Source organism: Gopherus evgoodei, chromosome 16 (assembly GCF_007399415.2).
Source record: "Gopherus evgoodei ecotype Sinaloan lineage chromosome 16, rGopEvg1_v1.p, whole genome shotgun sequence".
Lineage (NCBI taxonomy): Eukaryota > Metazoa > Chordata > Testudines > Testudinidae > Gopherus > Gopherus evgoodei.
The window spans coordinates 19,926,346-19,945,738 of NC_044337.1; the positions used below are offsets into that span (position 1 = coordinate 19,926,346).

General features: G+C 56.3%; 2 protein-coding genes across 8 annotated transcripts in view; one reads left to right on the top strand and one right to left on the bottom strand.

Annotated features, from left to right (window-relative positions):
- Positions 1-1,481: 1,481 nt before the first annotated feature.
- On the top strand, positions 1,482-14,170 carry LOC115636030. 3 transcript variants are annotated; one of them, XR_003996773.1, is made up of 10 exons: positions 1,867-2,442; positions 3,352-4,211; positions 4,381-4,485; positions 4,978-5,080; positions 6,242-6,384; positions 8,132-8,296; positions 9,689-9,871; positions 10,857-11,143; positions 12,203-12,282; positions 12,957-14,170. XR_003996773.1 is itself a non-coding variant. In XM_030535615.1 (8 exons), exons 2-8 carry the CDS (start codon positions 2,336-2,338, stop codon positions 13,104-13,106), a joined length of 1,068 nt encoding a protein of 355 aa, XP_030391475.1. In that variant the 5' UTR covers positions 1,482-1,525; positions 2,239-2,335; the 3' UTR covers positions 13,107-14,170. The 3 variants fall into 3 exon arrangements, 2 of the variants coding, with proteins under 2 accessions (XP_030391475.1, XP_030391476.1); XM_030535615.1 differs by lacking the exons at positions 4,978-5,080; positions 6,242-6,384; positions 8,132-8,296 and adding an exon at positions 1,482-1,525 and having other exon boundaries at positions 2,239-2,442; positions 4,037-4,211; positions 9,689-9,883; positions 10,888-11,143; XM_030535616.1 differs by lacking the exons at positions 4,978-5,080; positions 6,242-6,384; positions 8,132-8,296 and having other exon boundaries at positions 4,037-4,211; positions 10,888-11,143.
- A 98-nt stretch (positions 14,171-14,268) lies between these two features.
- GPSM1 (G protein signaling modulator 1) overlaps positions 14,269-19,393 on the bottom strand; it is a 150,897-nt gene continuing 145,772 nt past the window's right edge. For all 5 annotated transcript variants that reach the window (XM_030535611.1, XM_030535610.1, XM_030535612.1 and 2 more), the window contains 2 exons: positions 16,976-17,184; positions 14,269-16,377 (listed from right to left, as the gene is read on the bottom strand). In XM_030535611.1, coding sequence (XP_030391471.1) covers positions 16,195-16,377; positions 16,976-17,184 — 392 coding nt within the window. In that variant the 3' untranslated portion in view covers positions 14,269-16,194. The remainder of the gene's footprint in view (positions 16,378-16,975; positions 17,185-19,393) is intronic.

Sequence of the window (19,393 nt, forward strand, 5' to 3'; positions counted from 1 at the left end):
TCAACAGCTGGCTCTGTTCATCTACGACACATGCAGCGAGGCCATTAGTTATGTCCATGTACCACAGGGAGATGTGTTCAGGGATTGTACGGGCTAGAGGTGTTGTCCGAACAAAGAGCAGGGAGCCAGGAGTTCCTGAATTCTCATCTTCACTCTGCTGCTAAATCCCTCTGGGACATTGGGCAAGTCATTTTCGCCTGCTCTGTACCTCAGTTTCCCCTCTCCAAAAATTAGGTAGAACACTAACCGACTTTCCAAGACTGTTCTGAGGAGACGCATCATACTTTATAGTTATGAAATGCCAAGTATGAGCCGAGCCTCAGCCAGATCCATAGGCCCGAACAAACGTTTCCCGACTTCAGGGAAGTGTGAATTTCTCTCCGGACTTTTGTCATGTTGGTCCAGCTCTGATATTATCTGAAGGAGGCCATAGATAAATGATTTGTGCTGTGCCTAGGAGCCACCCAGCACCCTGGCTGTCGTCCGAAGGAGCAGGAGAGTGAGGAAGAAAAGAAACTTTTCTCCTGAAGTGGAAATTGTGGTGAAGGGGAGAAAAGTGAGCAGGGAGGATTGTGCAGCTGGGCGAGGGCAGGTTAAAGGAGCAGCTGGCTTGGGTAAGTAGACTTGGGGATAGCAGGTGGAAAGGGTGGCAAAGGAGCATTGTATGAATTATTCTAGACATGCAAAGTTTCTTGCACTGTCCTCTGAAGCATCTAGCGGTGGCCGCTGCCAGACCAGATGGAGCCAGGATCTGATACAGTCTGGTGACTCCTGTGTTCCTATACCCCACAAGGGCTTTTCAGCACCCTGGCAAATGCACTTTGCAAGGTTGCTTTCTGCCTCTCCTGCTAAGAGATCTCATGCCATTTCCTCTTGTGTCGCATTCAGATTCCAGGGAGGCTTGATACCCTGTATAAGAAGAGTCGAGACACTGCTGTTTGGTGGCCCATGTGAGGAGGTGGGACATGGATGCTGCCACTCCGGGGCTAGGGTCTGTGGCAGAACGTGGCGGGTGGCTGGTTGCGGTGTCTGGAGATGCCGTTCCCTTCTCGTGCGCAGTGTGTGGGTATCATTCCAGATTCCGGGAAAGGACACGGATTCTGCTGCGACCTCTGCAGCTCTCCTTACTGAACACCTCTAGCTCTCTGCCTTCTCCATGCCACAAACGGGATCCCAGGACAGGACAGGTGCTGACGCTCTGCAACGCATGTGTTGAGGGCAAGCGCTGTCCTGTGGTCTGTGCGGGGCTGAGCTGGGCATCACCTGATGGATGGACCTTACGTTCAGTATCCGTCTCACCCTCTTGTTCAAAGGATGCTGCAATCCTGCCCCCTGCTGGGGGAAAAATCATGCATGTATTGAGCCATCCAGCCACTGCGTTGTGGTGTGTTGAGTATCTTGGCCCATACAGCCAGTCTGTATGTAGGGCCGAATCCTGATCCCACTGAAAATTCCCTGTAATAGGAAGAGGATTGGGCCCTTATGATCTTCTCCCAAAGTCTATTCTCTGATAAGATCTCAGCAGGTGAGCGCTGGCCAGGCCCCCCCACGGGTGATGTCTGGTCATCTTTGAATATCTCTTGCCTCATGTTCCCCTCCCCTCCCCATCCCAGGGGTGTCATTGGACTTTGCTTTATCAGCTGCCACGCAGGTGAGATCCAGGAACTGCAATGTGTGCAGAGGGACCTTAATAATAATGTAATATATGGAGCTATACCTATCTCACAGAACTGGAAGGGGCCCCCAAAGGTAATTGAGTCCCACCCCCTGCCTTCACTAGCAGGACCAAGTACTGATTTTGCCCCAGATCCCTAAGTGGCCCCATCAAGGATAGAGCTCACAATCCTGGGGTTAGCAGGCCAATGCTCAAACCACTGAGCTATACCTCCCACCCTTTCCCTGCAAACAGTCCCCCAAGCCCTTCACTCCGATCCCAGGCACGTCTCTGCTTGGTTACTGTCCCAGGCGTCTAGTCATGGTGTCCAGCCCCTGAGTGACATGGAGAATGTCAATGGTGTTGTAGTAATTGGTATCACCAAAGTGTCTGTAGGTTTTTTACCAGCGAATGGGAGGTGCAGTAGCTGGGGGGTTGGGGCAACGTACTGTGATCAGGCCTCTGTTACGTTAGGAGCTCTGATCTGCGTGTACGTGTGAAAACGCAAAATATTACAGCTGGTCCCTCAGTACCTGTAATAACCATTGGCTGGAACTCCTCCGGGGGCGGGGATATCCCGCCAGGTCTGGCACTCAGCAGGCCTCGGAGCACTCTGAACGCAGCGAAGGAGCCTGGGCCAGACGAGAGGAAGCAGCGTGAAGAGCAGCTGCAGGTGTTTGGATGGGCCATGGTGGAGCTGCTCGGGGACCAGGATGGGAGCAAACTCTGCTGTCCTGCCTACACCAGGAGACCCTGCCTCTGCCTCCAGAATTATCTCAAAGGCCCAGGTGGGTGGAGCGGGAACCTAGAGAGCTGGACCTAGAGTAATATAACGTAGTGCTGGTCATCCCAGAGCTCTGTACTTACTGAAATGCAGCCATTGCTGGGGTGGAGGGTGGCAACCAGCGAGTGTAGAACATGCTAGTGACAGGGATGGGGCATGTTAGCTAGAACACCAGGACGTACTCGTACCCTTTGAAAACTCTCGTGAGCATGGTGTCCCTCTACAGCTGACTGGACCTTTGTTCTAAGGTCGTCTTGGAAAGCCCCACATGTCGGGAACTGTACAGATCTCTGTTCATCTGGCTCAGAAAGCGGGGAAGGGCGGGGGTCACCCCGACCCCTATGTCAGTCTGAGGTCCCAGGTTGTTTAAAACTTCCACCTACTAAGTATGGGAAACGTCCGTGGACCACTGCAATGGTGCCCTAATGCTGTCGGGAAGATTGACCGAGACACGTGGCTTAGTCCACGTGCTTCTTGAAAAGCAGCTCAAGCATTCGTGTGGTCCCTCCAGAGAGGGGCAGAGGGCACTGGCTGTAACTCTCAAAGGGTGGCACCTCGCTGCACTACTGCCAGTGTCTGCTTTGAGCTATTGGCCCACACCCTAGGGTGGGATTCGAACCCATGACCTGGTGGCGCACAAAGTGAGGGTGCCCCTAAGTGAGCCATAAAAAATAGCCCCCAGCATTAGTGCAACACAAGGAGGGAGGAAGGCTGGGTCCTGTGGGTGCTGCCAGCCAGAGCTGAAATGTTTGCCCCATCAATCCCAGCCTCTCAGATCCACTCCCACGGGCCTCCCCCTCACGGAGGGCTTGGCAGCTCCTCATAGCTGGGAACAACTCTTTGTAGAGCCCCTTGTCCACACCTGGTTCCATGTCTGACTCCCTGATGTGCTGACATGCTGCTCCCGTGGCAGGGCTAGGCGAGCGCGAGAGCCAGACACGAGCCCTTGAGTTCTTGAGGTTGCTGCAGGAATCCAAGCGACTAAAAGCCGTAAAGTTCTGCAGCGACGTGGCCAGCCAGCAAGCCGAGGAGCCCAGGAGGCAAGGAGTGGTATGGGGTGAAACCCATGGGGAATAATGGAGCAGCATGTCCCCTAGCTGAGGGGTAGTGCGCGTGGGCTGAGCCTTCCCCAGACAGGATTCTCCATCAGGGTGTCCTCAAATGTGTTGCTGCTGGGGCTCTGGCACAGCTGTCTCGTGGGGAAACGCCAATAATCATGGACAAAAACAGAGCTTAGGGGACGACTGATCGCTTTCAGTCCAGAGAGAGACCAACAGGGAAGGAATTTGGGGTGATGATGTGCTATTGTCTCACGTGTCCATAGGCTGCCAAGGCCTCTGCAGACCCAAGGGGCAGAACTGGCTGGCAGCCAACCTAGCTGGTTTTTGAGTGTCTATGTTATCCAGTGGTTAGAGCACGGGATTGGGCCTTAAGATTCCTGGGTTCTTTTCCCAGCACTGTTATGAATTCAGTGTTTGGGGCAAGTGCTTTCCCCTGCCTTCCTCCAGTCGTGAAATGGGTGGTAGGCACCCTAATTCCCTGCAGCGCTCTGAGGCCCCGTGCGAAGGGCGCAGCACTGTCCTGTTGATTTCCTCAAGGAGGCGAGCCATTGGGCTGGGGAGTGGCCAGCGGAGGTCTCTAGCCTTTGAGGACTTTGTCCTGAAGAACCGGAGGGTGTTGCGTGAAGAGCTGAAACTATGCGAGAGAGCCAGGCAAAGGATTCTGGAATACACCAACAACTTCCTGCATAAGAAGCTCAAAACAAGCAGCCAAGTAAGTTGAAATATGAATTTCCCCCCTTCCCCCCGCCCCCCGCGAGGATGGGGTCATGTGGGGCAGTGTCGTGCTAACCAGTCTAGTGACGTGGGGGAGTGTGTTCTGGGCAGGGGAGTAAAGTTACACCCCAAGAGGGTTACTAGTGAAAGCCTGGTTACCCCTACAGAAGCCCGCCAGAGTTGAGTGGAAGAAGGGAAAAGGAGCACTGGGGCTCCTCAAGCCCATTGCAGAACTCGGCGAAGAGACGTGCTGCGCGGCCCACTGCACTGTGGTAAATACTCCGGGGCCCACACACCGCAGGGATGCTGGGCTTGCAGGAGCAGTGGGGCAGATCACGCCCTCAGAGCAAGTCAGTCAGATACACAAAAAAAAAATGACCATCTGGCATCCCAGTACCTCTCTGCCAAAGGGTTCCAGAGCTAGAGCTGGGGGGACTGAAAGCCAAAGCTCCTGGGTTCTAATCCTCTCTGCCTCTGATTCACTGTGAGACACTGAGCAAGTCACTTAATTGGTTTGTGCCTTAGTTTCCCTAACTGTCAAATATTGAAAATAAAACAGTCCAGTCTCCAGGGCTCTCTTCCTTTCCCTCGACTGCATTGGCATTGGTCCAGTGTGTTAGTCCTGTTGCTCCACGTTCCTGAGAGGTGGGTGTCCAGCCTACTTTCACTCTGATGGGGGTGGATCAGGCAGCCTGGCGTGTATATGGATGGTACCGTGTAGCATACAGGTTTCCTATGCGCTGTGTCATTTGGCTCCTTCTCAGATGGCCTGCACCTATGGCCGGCTGCTACAGCACTGGAGGGATCGAGCATTAATGGGCCAGTCGGAGGCTCGCCGAGTCCTAGCCGAAATGCTAACGCCCTCGGGTGAGTTGTGAGCATGTGGTGATCGCCCAGGTAAAGGAATAGAAAACCTGCCGTACAGTGATAGACTCAAGGAGCTCAATCGATTTAGCGTCACAGAGAGAAGGTTATGGGGTGACTTGATCTCAGTTTGTAAGTACCTACACGGGGAGCAGACGGTTGATGATGGGCTCTTTGCTCTAGCAGAGAAAGGTCGAACATGATCCAATGGCTGGACGTTGAAGCTGGACAAATTCAGACGGGGGGCAAGGTGGGTATGTTTTTAACAGTGAGAATAATTAACCCTTAGAGCAACTTACCAAGGGTCGTGGTGGGCAGGGCCGCCCAGAGGATTCAGGGGGCCCAGGGCAAAGCGGGGAGCTGCGGCACTTGTACTCACCTGGCGGCGGTCTGGGTCTTCGGCGGCATTTTGGCGGCAGGGGGCCCTTCAGTCACTCTGCGTCTTCGGCAGCACTGAAGGGTCCCCCCGCCTCCGAAATGCCACTGAAGACCTGGACCACCACTGGGCCAGGGCTTGTGAGGTCCCTGCGGGGCCTGGGGCAAATTGCCTCCCTTCCCTCCCCCCCCCGCCCCCGCGGCCCTGGTGGTGGAATTATTGCGGGGAAGTTCTGTGGTCTGTTGTACAGGAGGCCAGGCTAGATGATCCCAGGGGTCCCTGCTGGCTTTGGACTTTATGAATAAACGCAGAGCAAAGCTCGGGGTTTATTTGGAAACACGATGTGTGCACATGCCACTGCTCTCTGCTGGCTGGAATCAGATCCCCGTGCTGCCGGCCTGTAATAGCTAAGGCTGACAAAGGGGTTAAAAGGCTCGATGGGGCTCCTGGAGATTCTCTGGGCGTCAGTGATTGTAAGGTCTGGATCTCCTGCCTGCAGGTGCAGTGTTGTCTGTGTGGGACTAAGCAACCAGGGCAATGAAACCCTCCAAACAGTCAGGGAAAAGCCCCACCGGAGTCCTGCTAAGAAAATACACCCAGCCAGTGCTGTTGGTGCAGGGCAGATCCCTGCTGATCTTGTTCTTTTGGGGCCTGTTGCAAAGCCCCTTCTCGTCCATTGCGTGGGGTTTGCATCAGACCCCCGATGCTCTGGCATTTGTCCTGGCTGTGCTACCGTCTGCTGTGGTGCACGCAGGGGAGAATCACACCGTTTTCCTGTTTGCCTGCAGGGGGCTGTAGGTATAACTGTTAGCGCTTCATATCCTGGGTGACTGGCTCCAGCCCAAGCACCGTTAGCAAGGTTAACGAGCAGATGAAGAAGACTGGGGGAGACAGGGAGCCTCCTCTCCACAGACTCAAGTAGTGGAGGAAGGTTGGTACCAAAGGGCTGTGCCAAAGCTGCTTCTCACCCCACAGGCTTTCTGCTTCGGGTCCATATTTTGCATTGTGTGCATTTATTGCTATGTTTTGCTAACTGCTCCTGAAAAGGGCCTCATGCAGGGCAAGGGGGACTGGCTGCGGGGGAGAGGCATGGGCTGTGGCTCCTGCGTTCTTAGGAGGGGTGGATATTTTGGATTGGTTTAAAACCTAGATTAGCTCTCTGTGCAAGCAGGTGTAACCTAGACAGCCAGGCTACTGAGCTAACGAGGGCACCAGTTGTGACAATACCGACCCTTGTGCATTAGGGCTTCTCTGATGGTCTCTGGGGTTGGAAGGGGATTTGCCCTGAGACATCACTGTCACGGAGTGTGGGGGAGTCAGGCCCTGCACCCCCACTTCCTGCGATTCACCGTGACTCTCAGCCAGCCAGTAAAACAGAAGATTTATTAGACGACAGGAACACAGTTCCAAGCAGGACTTGTAGGTACAACCAGGACCCCTCAGCCAGGTCCCTCTGGGGGGCAAAGAGCTTAGACCCCAGACTTGGGGTTCCCTGCCTCTTCCCAGCCAGGCCAAAACTGAAACCAAACCCCCTCCAGCAGGCTCTGCCCCCTCCTTCTCTCCCCCTCTCCCTTTGTCCGGTTTCCTGGGCAAAGGTTTCCACTTGCCCCCTCTCCTTCCTGGCTCAGGTTACAGGCTCAGGTTACAGGCTCAGGTACCATCCCTCACCTAAAGTCATCCCCTGCTCTCCCATCCCCCATGCAGACATTCCCAGGTCAATCCACCCCGCTCCCTTCTGCGTCACAATCACTGACTGTTTGGCTGGGAGGGTGCGTGTCTTTCTGTGAAGCGTTAGCTGTAGATCACTGCCAGAGCCAGGGTAGCAGTTGGTTCTTTGGGGCAGGGGTCTGCCTTTCTGTTCTGTGTTTGTCCAGCACCAAGCACAGTGAGCCCCTCGTCTATGATCACGGGTGCAATGATACAAGTACATAATCAGAGTACCTGGGCCTGTGACGTGAAATGGTCCTAACTTCCTTACTGGTTACTTTCGCCTGTGAGCCTTGAGCACAGCGGCTGCAGACGAAGGACACGTGATGAGGTCTGTCTGGCCTCTTGTTCTCAGTGAGCACGTCCCTGTCTGCAGGGACCCGAGGCTGGTATGGAACCGACCGAAGGCCGTTTCCCCTGTGTACCGTGACACAGCATCCTCTGCCTGCCCGGATGGGACAGTCCAGAGTCAGGGTGACATCACAGGGGCACTAACTTGCCCCATCAGCACATTTCATCCCGGAGAGGTCCCAAAAGGGCCAGCTTTGTGAGCAGCCTAGGACAGCTGACTGCAGCATTCGGCGGGTCGGAGCCCTGAGCCAGCGTATCCGTCATTTCAGCATGTGGGCCTAGACAGAGGTCACCCCAGCCAGCCCCCTGGCTGACACCTGGGAGACCACCTCTGGATTAAGGGTGTGGCACTCCCAGGGACTGTCGGGGCACGTGCTACACAGAGAGGCTGAGCAAACAGCCCTGGTCTCAGTCTGGCGGGCTAGTGGCTGCAGGGTGGGCATCTGAGGTCAAAGCCATGACAGAAGGGAGGAGGTGTAAAGTGGGTTATCAGGAGCCATGTGAGGCCTGGGCTGTGGCACCCCAAACTCAGACCAAATGAGCCGGCTCATTGTCTTCTGTTGCCATATCCTCTCCCCGTCTGCTCTGTTAACCTCTCTGCTTCCTGCCCTGCCCTGTAGGAGACCCCCAAGCCGAACAAGAAGGGTTGTGTTGCTGGGGAGAGAGCACACCCCAGTCAGGCACCATTGCTGGCTTCCCCCGCCACAGCTGGTTCCCAGGAGCTGCCTTCAGTCTCGGTCCACGGACCATCCTCAGCTGGCGAGCCACCCACCTCTGTAACAGACGTGAGTAGAAGGGCTTGTTTGGGGTGGACTCTGCAGCTGTGCAGTGCCTCGACGGGCAGGGAGGAAGGGAGTCCAGAGGGGTGTTGAATGCAGCTCTCCCTGGAGGGCTGCTTTCCGGCCTGCTCGCACACAGCTGCCTGCTGGCAGTAGCCGGTGGCTAGGAGCCCAGGAGCAAGAGGTTACAGTGCTGTGGAGGGAGCAGTGCAGGCAGCATGGGGGAGCCTTGCCCAGTGCTTGAACCTGCAGCTCCACGGAGAGCCCCTCTCTGCCCATACATGGGATGTGGCGTCTGGCCTCAGCCCAAGCCTTAGGGGCTGATGAGTTGCTGCTGGAGCAGCTTGTCTGTCTGCCCTCATGGAATCCTAGAAATGGAAGGGACCTCGCGAGGTCATCAAATCCCCTTGCCTGCGCTAAGCCAGGGCCAAGTAACCCTAGACCGTCCCTGACAAGGGTTTGTCCAGCCTGCCCATAAAAACCTCCAGCGACAGGGATTCCACAACCTCCCTGGGAAGCCAGTTCCCGAGCTGAGCTGAACTGCCCTGGTAGGTAGAAAGTTTTTCCTGATCTCTAATCTAAATCTCCCTGGGTGCAGATTAAGCCCATTGCTTCCTGGACATGGAGAACAATCGATCGCTGTCCTCTTTCTAACAGCCCTTAACATATCTGAACACTGGTATCCGGTTCCCCCTCAGTCATCTTTTCTGAAGACTAAACCTGCCCAGTTTTGTAACCTTTCCTCAGAGGCCAGGTTTTCTAAACCTATTACTGTTTTTGTTGCTCTCCTCTGGACTCTCTCCTGTTTGTGCAGAAATCCATGGGGACGACCAGCTCTACACGGTGGATACGCACAGCTGCACCTCTGCCTGCACTCTGCTGCTGTGGAGATCATATCCCAGCACCAGTCGTCATGTGTCTCTCATTTCCTGGTGTTCTAAGGCTGCCCAGTTGAGATTGTCCATCCGTCCGCCCCCCCCCACCCCCGCCCCGGTGCTGGGTGCTGTACAGAGTTAGTCTCTGCACTGAGGAACTTATGATATAAAAAGACAGACAAAGAAGGAGGCGAAGGACGTGCTTTTACCCCCATGTAACGGGAAACGGAGGCATGGAGCGACAAAGTGACTTGCCCAGCATCACACAGGGAGTCCGTGGGCACTATCTGGAACTGAGCCCAGAGCTCCAGAGTCCCAGACAGTGCTTTGTCCAAGCCTCTCTCCCCCTCCCATCTAACAGAAAGGCCTGGCTAACAGAAAGGTTAAGGACCTGGGAATAAAAGCCAGGAATCCCAGCTTCCAGTGCTCTGCCCAACCACTAGGCTGCATCACCCTGGTGTGACCCACTGCTGTGATAATCTGGTGACCTTGGCAGTGATCTTTCTGTCTGTCTCCCTGGCAGGCTCTGGACCCCTGCCCCTCGCTGCAGGCCATGCTTGTCTCAGCATTGCCCAGCACTGGCGGGGAGATGACATCACCTTGTACCAGGCGGCCAGCTGGCACCTTCTCTCCTGCACCGGCTGCTGCTCCAAAAGCTGTATCCGCTTCTCTTGCTCCCTCCAGCCCCCTGCCACACAGAGCCCAGGTGATACGTCCGGTAAAACATCCTCAGCTGTTGTAAATCAGTGCAGCTCCAGCAAAGTCAATGGGACAGTGTTGACTGACTCCCACTTGGGATTTGGCTCAGTAACCCAGGCAATTTAAGTGGGGTTAGCCAATCCAGGAATCAGTGCTAGGAATGCCCCGGTCATCTTAACCACCAAAGCACAGGCCTTTTGTAAATGTAAATCCACTGGCCTGGCCATCTGCGACTCCCGCTGATACCTCTAGCAGGACAAGTGTTAGCCCCAGCGCTCTGGGTAACTGCGTCCTCCCTCCCTGGAACTCCCCTTGCAGCCGCGTGCTGTTCAGTAGCTGCTGGCTGCCTCCCCCGGGTGGCGGGAGCGATCCCTGCTCGCCTGTGAAGAGTAGCGGGCTCTGGGGAAGGAAGGTGCTCTGTGAAGGTTGGGCTGTATTGCCCTATGCAAAGCACGACCACACATAGGTTGAGAAGCGCTTTGAGATCTGTGGCTGGTGGAATGTGCTATGTAAGAACACGGGATTGATACTAACCATTGCCCGGCCCTCCTGTAATATGTGCTTTGCACTGCAGGTGTCACCATGGCAGAGCCCTTAAAGCAGGGGCTCTCCAGGGTTTGCGCTGGTGACTCCCTTCACACAGCAAGCCTCTGAGTGTGACCCTCCACCCCCCCCCCGCATAAATTACAAACACTTTTGAATGTATTTAGCACCATTATAAATGCTGGAAGCAAAGCGGGGTTTGGGGTGGAGGCTGACAGCTAGCGACCCCTCCCTTAATAACCTGGTGACCCCCTGCAGGGTCCTGACCCCCCCCCCTCCCCAGTTTGAGACCCCCCCTGCTTTAAAGAGAGGAGGCTGAACTGCTGCTATTATCAGCGCTGAATGACGCCAAGCGGCTGCCAGCCTGGCAGGCTTGAGATGGTTATAGGGGCGAGACACGTGCACCTGCCTTAACCTCTAAAGGGCGCCCTGTGTAACTTTCCCTGCAGATTGATGGACTACTTCTCTCCCACCTCTTAGACTGAGCAGCAGCAGCATCTGCGGGGCCTTGGCTACACTAGGGATCCAGCCCACCCTGCGCAGCCTTCACCCCTGGCCCAGTCTCTGGCTCTCTCTCAGCTTCTTAGTCCGGACTCCAGGCTCCGTCCAGCCCGTCAGCAGATGCAGGGAGTGGAGGAGATATGGCAAGGTCAAGAGCTGCAGCCTCCTTTGATCCTGATGGGGGCAAACAAACGGGCTGTTCCAGGGGGCCGGTTTCTTGGCGGCTGCGGTGCAGGTGAGCTGGGGACAGCACAGGCCTTGTATTGCTCGTGTTGGCTTGGGAATTGCATGACAGCAACAGACCCTGGGGGGCTCCTAGGAGGAGAGGTGCCTCACGCGCCTCTCTCACCATGACTGCCACAGAGTGTGATGCTCCCACCCCCACGGGCTAGGCAGGGTCTCGGAAGGGCTGTGATCCATGGTAGCTCTTGAGCAAATGCTAGGCCAAAGCGGAGGGGCACCTCCCTGGGCAACTGTGAGAGGAAGGGAGCCTTGGAATGATCTAGAATCCCCCTTGCCCCTTCAGCTGGGGTGGAGCAATGGGTAGACAGAGGAGAGCAGGTCTGTGTGGGGAGCTGGGACAACAGCCAGAAGCTGGGGCTGGGGCTGGGCCAGGCTGGTGTGCAGGGGTGGGACATGATCCTAGCCCAGCAGGACAGGCCAGAGAGCTCAGACAAGTACTTCCCTGGCTGTTCTGACAGCAGGCATCACTCCTCTGCTGGGGCTGTAACCCGAGCTCCCCAGGCTCTCGGAGATTACAGGTTCAAATCTCAGCTGGGCTGAGATATACAAAGGGTATTGCACGTCATTTCCCTGCTGTGCATGCATGACGACTGTGTCTGCATCGCAGAGAGCCCTTGGCATGTCCTGGAGTAGGTGTTTACCCTGCTGCTCTTGTCCAAAACTTTCCTGGTCTGGTGCATGGTGCTGCTCAGTTGCTGCCCTCCTCCCCAGAAGCAGTCGCATTTCTTGTGCTGTCCGAGCTTTAGGGTGCTAGCTAGTACGTTTACTATTCTGAACTTGCTGTAAATGCAGGTTGGTAGTTTACAGCCTGTCTCCCTTTATCTCCAAGAGGTGCCACCTTCAGCCCAACCCTTCAGCCCCTGCTGTGCTGCTCAGAAGCTGTGAGGAAGGGTAACGTGTGCCATGGAAGAAGCGGGTTAAAGTGCCAGGATTTCCCCCTGGTGCATGGGGCAAAGCGGAGACTGTTGATTGCATAGCAAGCTGGCAGGGGGTTGTCCCCTGGGCACTCCTTACATGGCCAGTCTCACATTGGGTGACTTCTATTTCCTAGGTGCTGAGAGGGGCCTGGTGCCCAATGCAGAACAGAGGCTCCCGTCCCAGCTGGTTGGAGGCAATGAGACCCGAAAGCTGGTAACAGCCTTTCTGAACTTCCCCCCTCACCTCCCCTTAGCGTTTTCAGGGGACTTGCCCTGCGCCTGGTGTGCACGCTCATAGTCTTGCTCCATCCTACAGGCTGTGCAAGATCCTGCTAGTTCTGAGCCTGAGTGGTTGATGTCTAGAGAGTGAGAGGGAGCCTTCTTCCCAGCCAGCCCAGGGGAGTGAGAGGCTGGGACCTGGCCAGGAGTCAGTCCCAGGGCACCTGTCTGCCAGTGCAGAATGCTAACCTCGAATTCACGCCCCTCCCTGGGCCAGCCCCACTCAGCCTAACCCTGCACTAGCTCCTGCTACAGAGTCAGCACTCACTTGCCCAGGTTCCCCCTCAGCCTGGCATGAGGGGCTGCTGGGGTGTGGAGCAGAGGCACTGTGATGACCACGTAGACCTACCACCTCCCTGCAGTTGCCTCTCGTGCAGAACAGCCCCTGCCATGCCTGCAGGATCCCAATCCCCTTCTCTGCTTCCTGCCAGTGGGCAGAAGGAAGTGGAAATGCCAGGCGGCTGGAGTGGTGGAGATCAAAGTGCCGGGCATCGCCTGCAGCCTTGGTGTGTGATGTTCCTCGCTGCTTAGAGAGCCCCATCCTTTCGTGGTTCTCTCCTGGGTCTGTCCGTAGTCTACTTACCAAGTCTTTGCTTTGTGTCTCCGCAGCCTGCCCTCCCCAGCAGCGCACGTGGCTGCCCCAGTGCTCCCGGGGGCTGGAGCATGGGTCTCAGAACGCAGTCTGCCAGGTCAGCTACGGGGGCTGCTCTCGGCTCCACAGGTGAATGCCCAAGGACAGCATGTGAGTGGGGAGGCTAAGGTCACTGTTCCCCTCAGCTGGCCTATGACTTTGGACTGCCCTGGGTAGGGCCAATGATGCCCAGCCCTGGCCCCCAGCTATTCAGGAGTGCTCTGGTTTCGCCGCCAGCAAGCAAAGCCAGAGGGTCTGGCCCAAGGAGGGGAGCATCCAAGGGCTAGTGTGAGAAGGCAGCTGTGAAGAGTCCAACAGCCATGCTGGGCCTGGGAATCTGTGGCCACCCTTGCAATTCTGTGGCTCAGCTGGCCCCTGGAGCATCAGCCCCAGGTGCGCACTGGCAGGGCTCTGGCCTGAGACCTGCTGGGTGCACACCCAGGACCCTGGAGCTGGGGAGGGTGAAGGCAGGTCAGTGTAGGACCCAGTAAGGTAAGGTCTGAGCAGCCTCTGAACTGTTGTAGGTGGACAGCACTGCCCCCGGCAGGAGCGGGCACAGTCTGGGCTCCCCATTCCCATTCCAGGTCCCTTAAGGTAGGACTGAATCACCCTGGGGGAGAGGCCTCCTTCTAGGCTTTGGAACTCTGCCCCATTGCAGCTTCCCTACTTTGCCCTGTAGCAAAGACAGGCCCCACTGGGTCCTGTCATCATTGGCTGGGAGAGCCAGTTACTGTTCCCCACGAGCTGTGCAGCAGGGGCTGGCTGTCGCTGCAAACAGAGACCCAGCAGCAAGGAAGCTTATAAGCACCTGCTTAACCTTTAGCATGTGCACTTTCCCCAGGCACGGCTTTGCTTGCACGGCTGCTGGAGTTCTCCTGAAAAACACAGCCCCCAAAGCCCTTAGTTCCTGCCTCCTCTCTCTCGGGCTGGGAGCCCTTAGCCCAGGCTCCCAAACCCAGGGCTGCTGTGTTCTAGCGAAGCAGGAGAAAGTTACTCTTGGCATGGAAGTTTGGACCACACACGTTTATTAAGCACAATGCCCCCCGCCCCAGCCTCTCTGTATTTCTATATATTAATTCATTTGGCAGATTATTTTTTTAAGGAAAAAACAAGTACCTGGTGGGTTGAAATTCCCTCTTAAAATGACATTAGCAAATGCACATGTAAAAAATAAATAAGCTCATACATTCAAGTATATGGCAATTACCTCACGCTTCCGCAAGCCGATTGGTCAGATTCCAGTTCGTGGCCGGGCCAAGCAGGGTGGCATGGGCACAAGTCCACAGCTGGTCATATTGTCTTAACAGCCGGAGCCCGGGGGGGGGGGGGGGGCTCTTACCGAGTACAATATAGGGAGCCATGGCCCTGCTGAACTGGTCCATCCATCCAGCAGTACTGAGGGTGAATTCTACCTGCTCCCACCTACGACAGCCACACAGGTTAGCGCACTGGTACCTCTCCTGAGAGTCCGTCAGTTGGGTTAAGTGCCACCAGCCTGAATTTCTTGCTGCTGGAAATTTTCCATGAAGGCCGCTCCTGAGAGTGATGAGGACTCGGCCCTAGACCCAGGCATGGGCTTAGGGGAGATGAGCAGTAGCTGAAAGACCCATTGAGGACCAGCGCGGCACCTCGGTACAGCAAACCTGGAGGGCAGCTAGCCCCTTTCTGCGTGAGGGCTCAGGGCTTTTGGGGAGGGAGGGGGGTTGTTTTTCAGCCTATGTCAAAGTGACAAGTCCCCACCAAAGTCAGCACCTTCCCTGTGTGCTCCTGTCACTTTGAAGAGCAGCTGGGCCTAGCCCACACCATGCCTGCCAGGCTGGGGCCTCTCGCTACTGCTGCAAGAGAGAAGGAGGAGTGTTGTTAAGCCCTGGGAAGCGGGCAGGGCTCGGAGGAGTGTTGTTAAGCCCTGGGAAGCGGGCAGGGCTCGGAGGAGTGTTGTTAAGCCCCTGGGATGCGGGCAGGGCTCGGAGGAGTGTTGTTAAGCCCCTGGGATGCGGGCAGGGCTCGGAGGAGTGTTGTTAAGCCCCTGGGAAGCGGGCAGGGCTCGGAGGAGTGTTGTTAAGCCCCTGGGATGCGGGCAGTGCTCGGAGCTGGATTCACAGCTATATTCCTAGGGGAGCAAATGGGGCCGGAGTGACAGCCCTGGAGCAGGAGGTTCCACCTTCACAACATGCAGCAAAACAAGGTTTAGCCCCTGCTGCTTTGCTTCAGCCTGAACCCACCGGGGCCCCCATGGGTTCACTGCCAGCAAACACCCAGGAGCTCTTTGACACAGGCCAACAGCTGTCAGGAGCTAGGGCCATATATACCGGGACCTCTTAGTTCGTGGTCACAGGTTCCACTCCTGAGTGCCCCGCTCCCCTTGTAACAGCACAGCCAGCATGGCACCGGAGACAGTTGTGGGCACCCTCCATGCCGCTGCTGGCTTTGCAGGGGAGGCATTGCCCTGAGCAGGGGCAGCCCCAGGTGCACACAGCATCTGAATGGGGCTTGCTCGGCGCTGTGGGAGAAAGTCAACTGTGCTGAGAGGTGCCAGAGCCAAGCTTGGCAGTGTTGGGCAGGACCCCAGCTCCAATGGCTCCCGCTGTCACCTTGGCAGGCTGGTGACGACAGCTCCAAATGGCTCCTAGCCAGACTTGGGAGGAGTCCAAAGAAAAGAGAGGCTCCCCGTTAACCCACGTGTGGCAGAAATAAAATAGGTTACGGCACGCAGACCACGGTCGCTGCAGCACTCGAACTGCTGGCTGCCTCCAGCTTCTCCACAGTTGCACCCCCTGCCTCTGGCAAAGGGCCCCAGCCCAGCTGGACACCCCTTCCCCACAGAGCTCGGCAGGGAGGTGCCGACGCTCCCAGGCACCGCTGGCGGGGGGGCTGCAGCAGCCAGTTCCCCAGTTGTCTCAGTCTATGTACCTGGCACTTTGGGCCCAGCCCCCAGCTGTGCGTGAACAGTTCCTCCGAGCCTTGCTCAGCTGTAGAATAGTCCTTGGTTGCCTATAAAAAGCCATATAGAAAAACTGTCCCCAGCTTGTGAACCTGCCCAGCCCCTACTCCAAGGAAAGACAAAACCCCCAAAGTGGCAGGAGATGCCCCCTCCCTCTCTACACCCACCCCCCTTCGGTGGACAGGACTGCTCCTCCCCTGGAACGTCAGCCACGGAGCAGCTGGGCTCAGTTTTTAAACAGACAATGCTTTCCTCAAAGCAACCCCCCCCAATTCTTAGCTGGAGCTAGGTCTCCTCTGCTGCTGCTCCTCCTGGGCCGAAGCCAGATCCACCCTCTGCTCGTCCATACGCTTGGCCTGGACGCGCTGGATGAGGCTGAAGAAGTCTTCATCGGGCATGGTGGGGCCACGGGGGACGGTGTCTGGCGGAGCACAGCGCTGGTCGTCTATCCGGGATGACTGGCACGGCCAAGGGGAGGGGAGGAGAAACAGGCATTAGAAACAGTTCCCGCCTGCGCTGGCTTCATCCTGCTGGGGAGACAGCGAGCTCCCTGCAGCTGGCTGGAGCCGAAAGGGGTTGTCATGAGGAGGTGGCAAGAAAGGGCAGAAGAATCCCATCCTGGAAACAAAGGGAGCCAGGAACAGTGGCCCTGAGCCCAGGGCTGGGGGGCGGGGTGGGGAAGGAAGGGGCTTTTCATGGCTATTAAAAGCCTTTGCGGTGAGTCCTGCTTTAATGGGCCAGCCTCTCAGGCCCCCCTCCCTCCTCGTTTGCCCTGGGCCTCGGCCTACCTAACTGTAAGTGCCAATCAAAGAGCAGCACAAGACCTTGACTGGCACCTGCTCTTCTGTTCTGGAGGCACAAATCTGGCCCTGCGAAGAGGAGGCTGGGCCCTCTGCCAGTCTTGCCCCATGTTCGTACAGGGCTGCGTACTGTTCGGGATGGGCCCTAGGAGCGGCCGGAAAGCTGGTGCTGCCCTGCCCCATGGGCCCCTGGCGCTGGCCCTAGCCAAGCAGAGTCTCAGCCCCTGGGGTCGGTGCAGAAGAGCAAGCTGCCTACCTGGCACTTCATGAGCATGTTGAAGAACTCGTCCCCTGGCTCCTGGGCATCCCCCTCCATGCGCAGGTGCCCCAGGTTGTTGTGAGTGATGCGGAGGCCGGGCAGGCTGCCCACACTGGCACGCTGGTCATCCAGCCGCCTGCTCTGGGAGCTGGCGATGAGATCAAAGAACTCCTCTGTCTGCGGAGATGCTATTAACGAGGACTGAGCTGTAGGGGAACAGGGAGAGCACCAGGGCGTCAGTGCAGGGAAGAGGCCCGTCATGATGCTGTTCAGCTCCAGCATGCTGCTCAGTCTCTAATTAACTCATTCACCACCCCTCTGAGGTCCGAGAGCCAGGACGCCTGGGTTCTGTTCTGGTCTGTGACGCTGATTTACTTGGTGATCTTGGGTAAGTCACTTGGCCCCTCTGTGGCTCTCAGCGCATGCACAGTGGGGGTGGCTAATCCCTCCCTGCCTTTGTAAAGCACTTATGGCCCCCATAAACCTCAAAGTGCATCATTATTAACTAGTAAATGATCCCCTTTTAGAGGTGGGCAAGCTGAGGCAGTGGGCGGGCAAGTGATATGCCCAAGGGCACCCATCTAATCGGTGGCAGAGCCGGGATTAGCCCTGCGGTCAGCCGCTCTCAGCAGAAAGGTGATTTGAGCTGCCCCCTTGCTCTCTTAACTCCGCCCCCTGCTAAGAGTAACCTCATTTCCCTGTACTGAATGGGCTCACCTGACCCACAGCAGGAGAGAAGCAAATTGCAGCCATTTCATCTAATTGCAAAGAAGAACAAATGGCCATGACTTCTCTTTTAGAACAGCGGGTCTGGACCAGCCAAAGCTGCATGGCCCTTCTGAGCTGCAGGCAGCTCCCATTACCAATGTGCAGAGCCAACCAGGGCCCCGTTTCAGACCATGCTTTCTGAAATCAGCCAGCTACAGTGACTGCCACGCCTAGGGAGAGCAGACAGCTGGCGCTGTGAACTTCCCCACAGCAGTGCCACACAATCCACTCAGGCTGGGTGTGCTGGAGGCCTTGCAAGGAGCGCGCTCACTCAGAGCACAATGGCTGGCGGGACCCTGCATGTGGAAGACACGAAGGCTCAGTTCGCACCCTGAAAGCTGGCCTGGGGAGCAGCACACGCTGTGGCTATCGTTTTCTCTATGACATCAAAAGATCCAAGGGGGTTTATTGCCTTGCTTGACACAACATCAATAAAGTCTAGACGGTATCAGTGCCTCCCTGGAATGAGGGCTCTGTGAGTGCACAAACATCGGGCAGCGAAGGGGGAAAGCAGCTGGCTTTAGAGGGCAAGCCGCAGAAACTCTGGCTACACATCTCCCCCTGGCTGACAAGGCTGCATTAAGGGAGCAGCACAGGATATTAATTGCACTTGGACCGTTGATTAGATTAGGGAAGAGAAGCCTCATTGACGTGGCCTGTCAAGAAGGTACCAAATCTTTAGCACTCTCATTGCATTACCAGCCCTCTGCCTGTGAAGCCACGTGAGCAAAAACTGCACCTTACTCCGGGGCCATGACTCCTGAGACCCCATGTCCCCCACACATCACCCCCTCCCGTACAGCCGCTGCAGTGCTGTCTAGTATCCAGCACAGGGATTCCCGGTGTCCATCTCTGGCTCTCCTAGCGAATGGCTGTGCTGCCCCAGGAGCTTAACTTCTGTGCCTCACTTGACCCCTCCAGAGCAGAAAAGTCTCCCCTATCCCGGGGTGTGCCGCAAGGCTGACCTGGTCTGAAGTGCTTTGCCCTACAAGCAGCGAGCTCCTGGCAAGGAGCACAGGAGAATGCAGCGGGGAGGAGCTGAGTGGATCAGGGAGCAGAACGTTGCCATCGACATGGGCACAAGCACCCAAGCGGCCTTTAAAGCTCCGACATGGCCGAGCGGTTCTGCCTTCGAGAACTCCTGGGTGGTGGGACCAAGCAGACCTCTTCCTGGTTACAACGCGTCCTCTACTTGCCCGTTCTGAGCCCTGGAGCAACCTCCTCAATGCAACTGCAGTTAATAGGCCATGATTACAATGAACCACCAAGGAACGTGTCTGAAGAGACATTTTCTGCCTTCCTCATTATTAAGCCTAATTTTAAGATTCGGGGGCAGGGGTCAGCCAGTTCCAAGTACACAGTAGTTACAGAAATTGTGCTTGCAGTTGACTCCAAAGCCCATGGAAGCCTGAGTGGCTTTCTGTCTTGCGCTCAGGCAGCCTCCTAACAGATGCCCCAGGCAGTTACAAAGAGTGGATATAATTAGAGGCCATGTAATCAGCCAAGTGCAAGCAGAGGTAAGTGATTCATCAGACAACTTGTCCTTTCCGAGTCCCCCAGACAACACTCGCCTTCCAGGTCCAGTGCAGATATGGTATCTGCCAGTGCAATAGCTGTGCACATTCTGTCCAGCACAAGGCAGAGGTA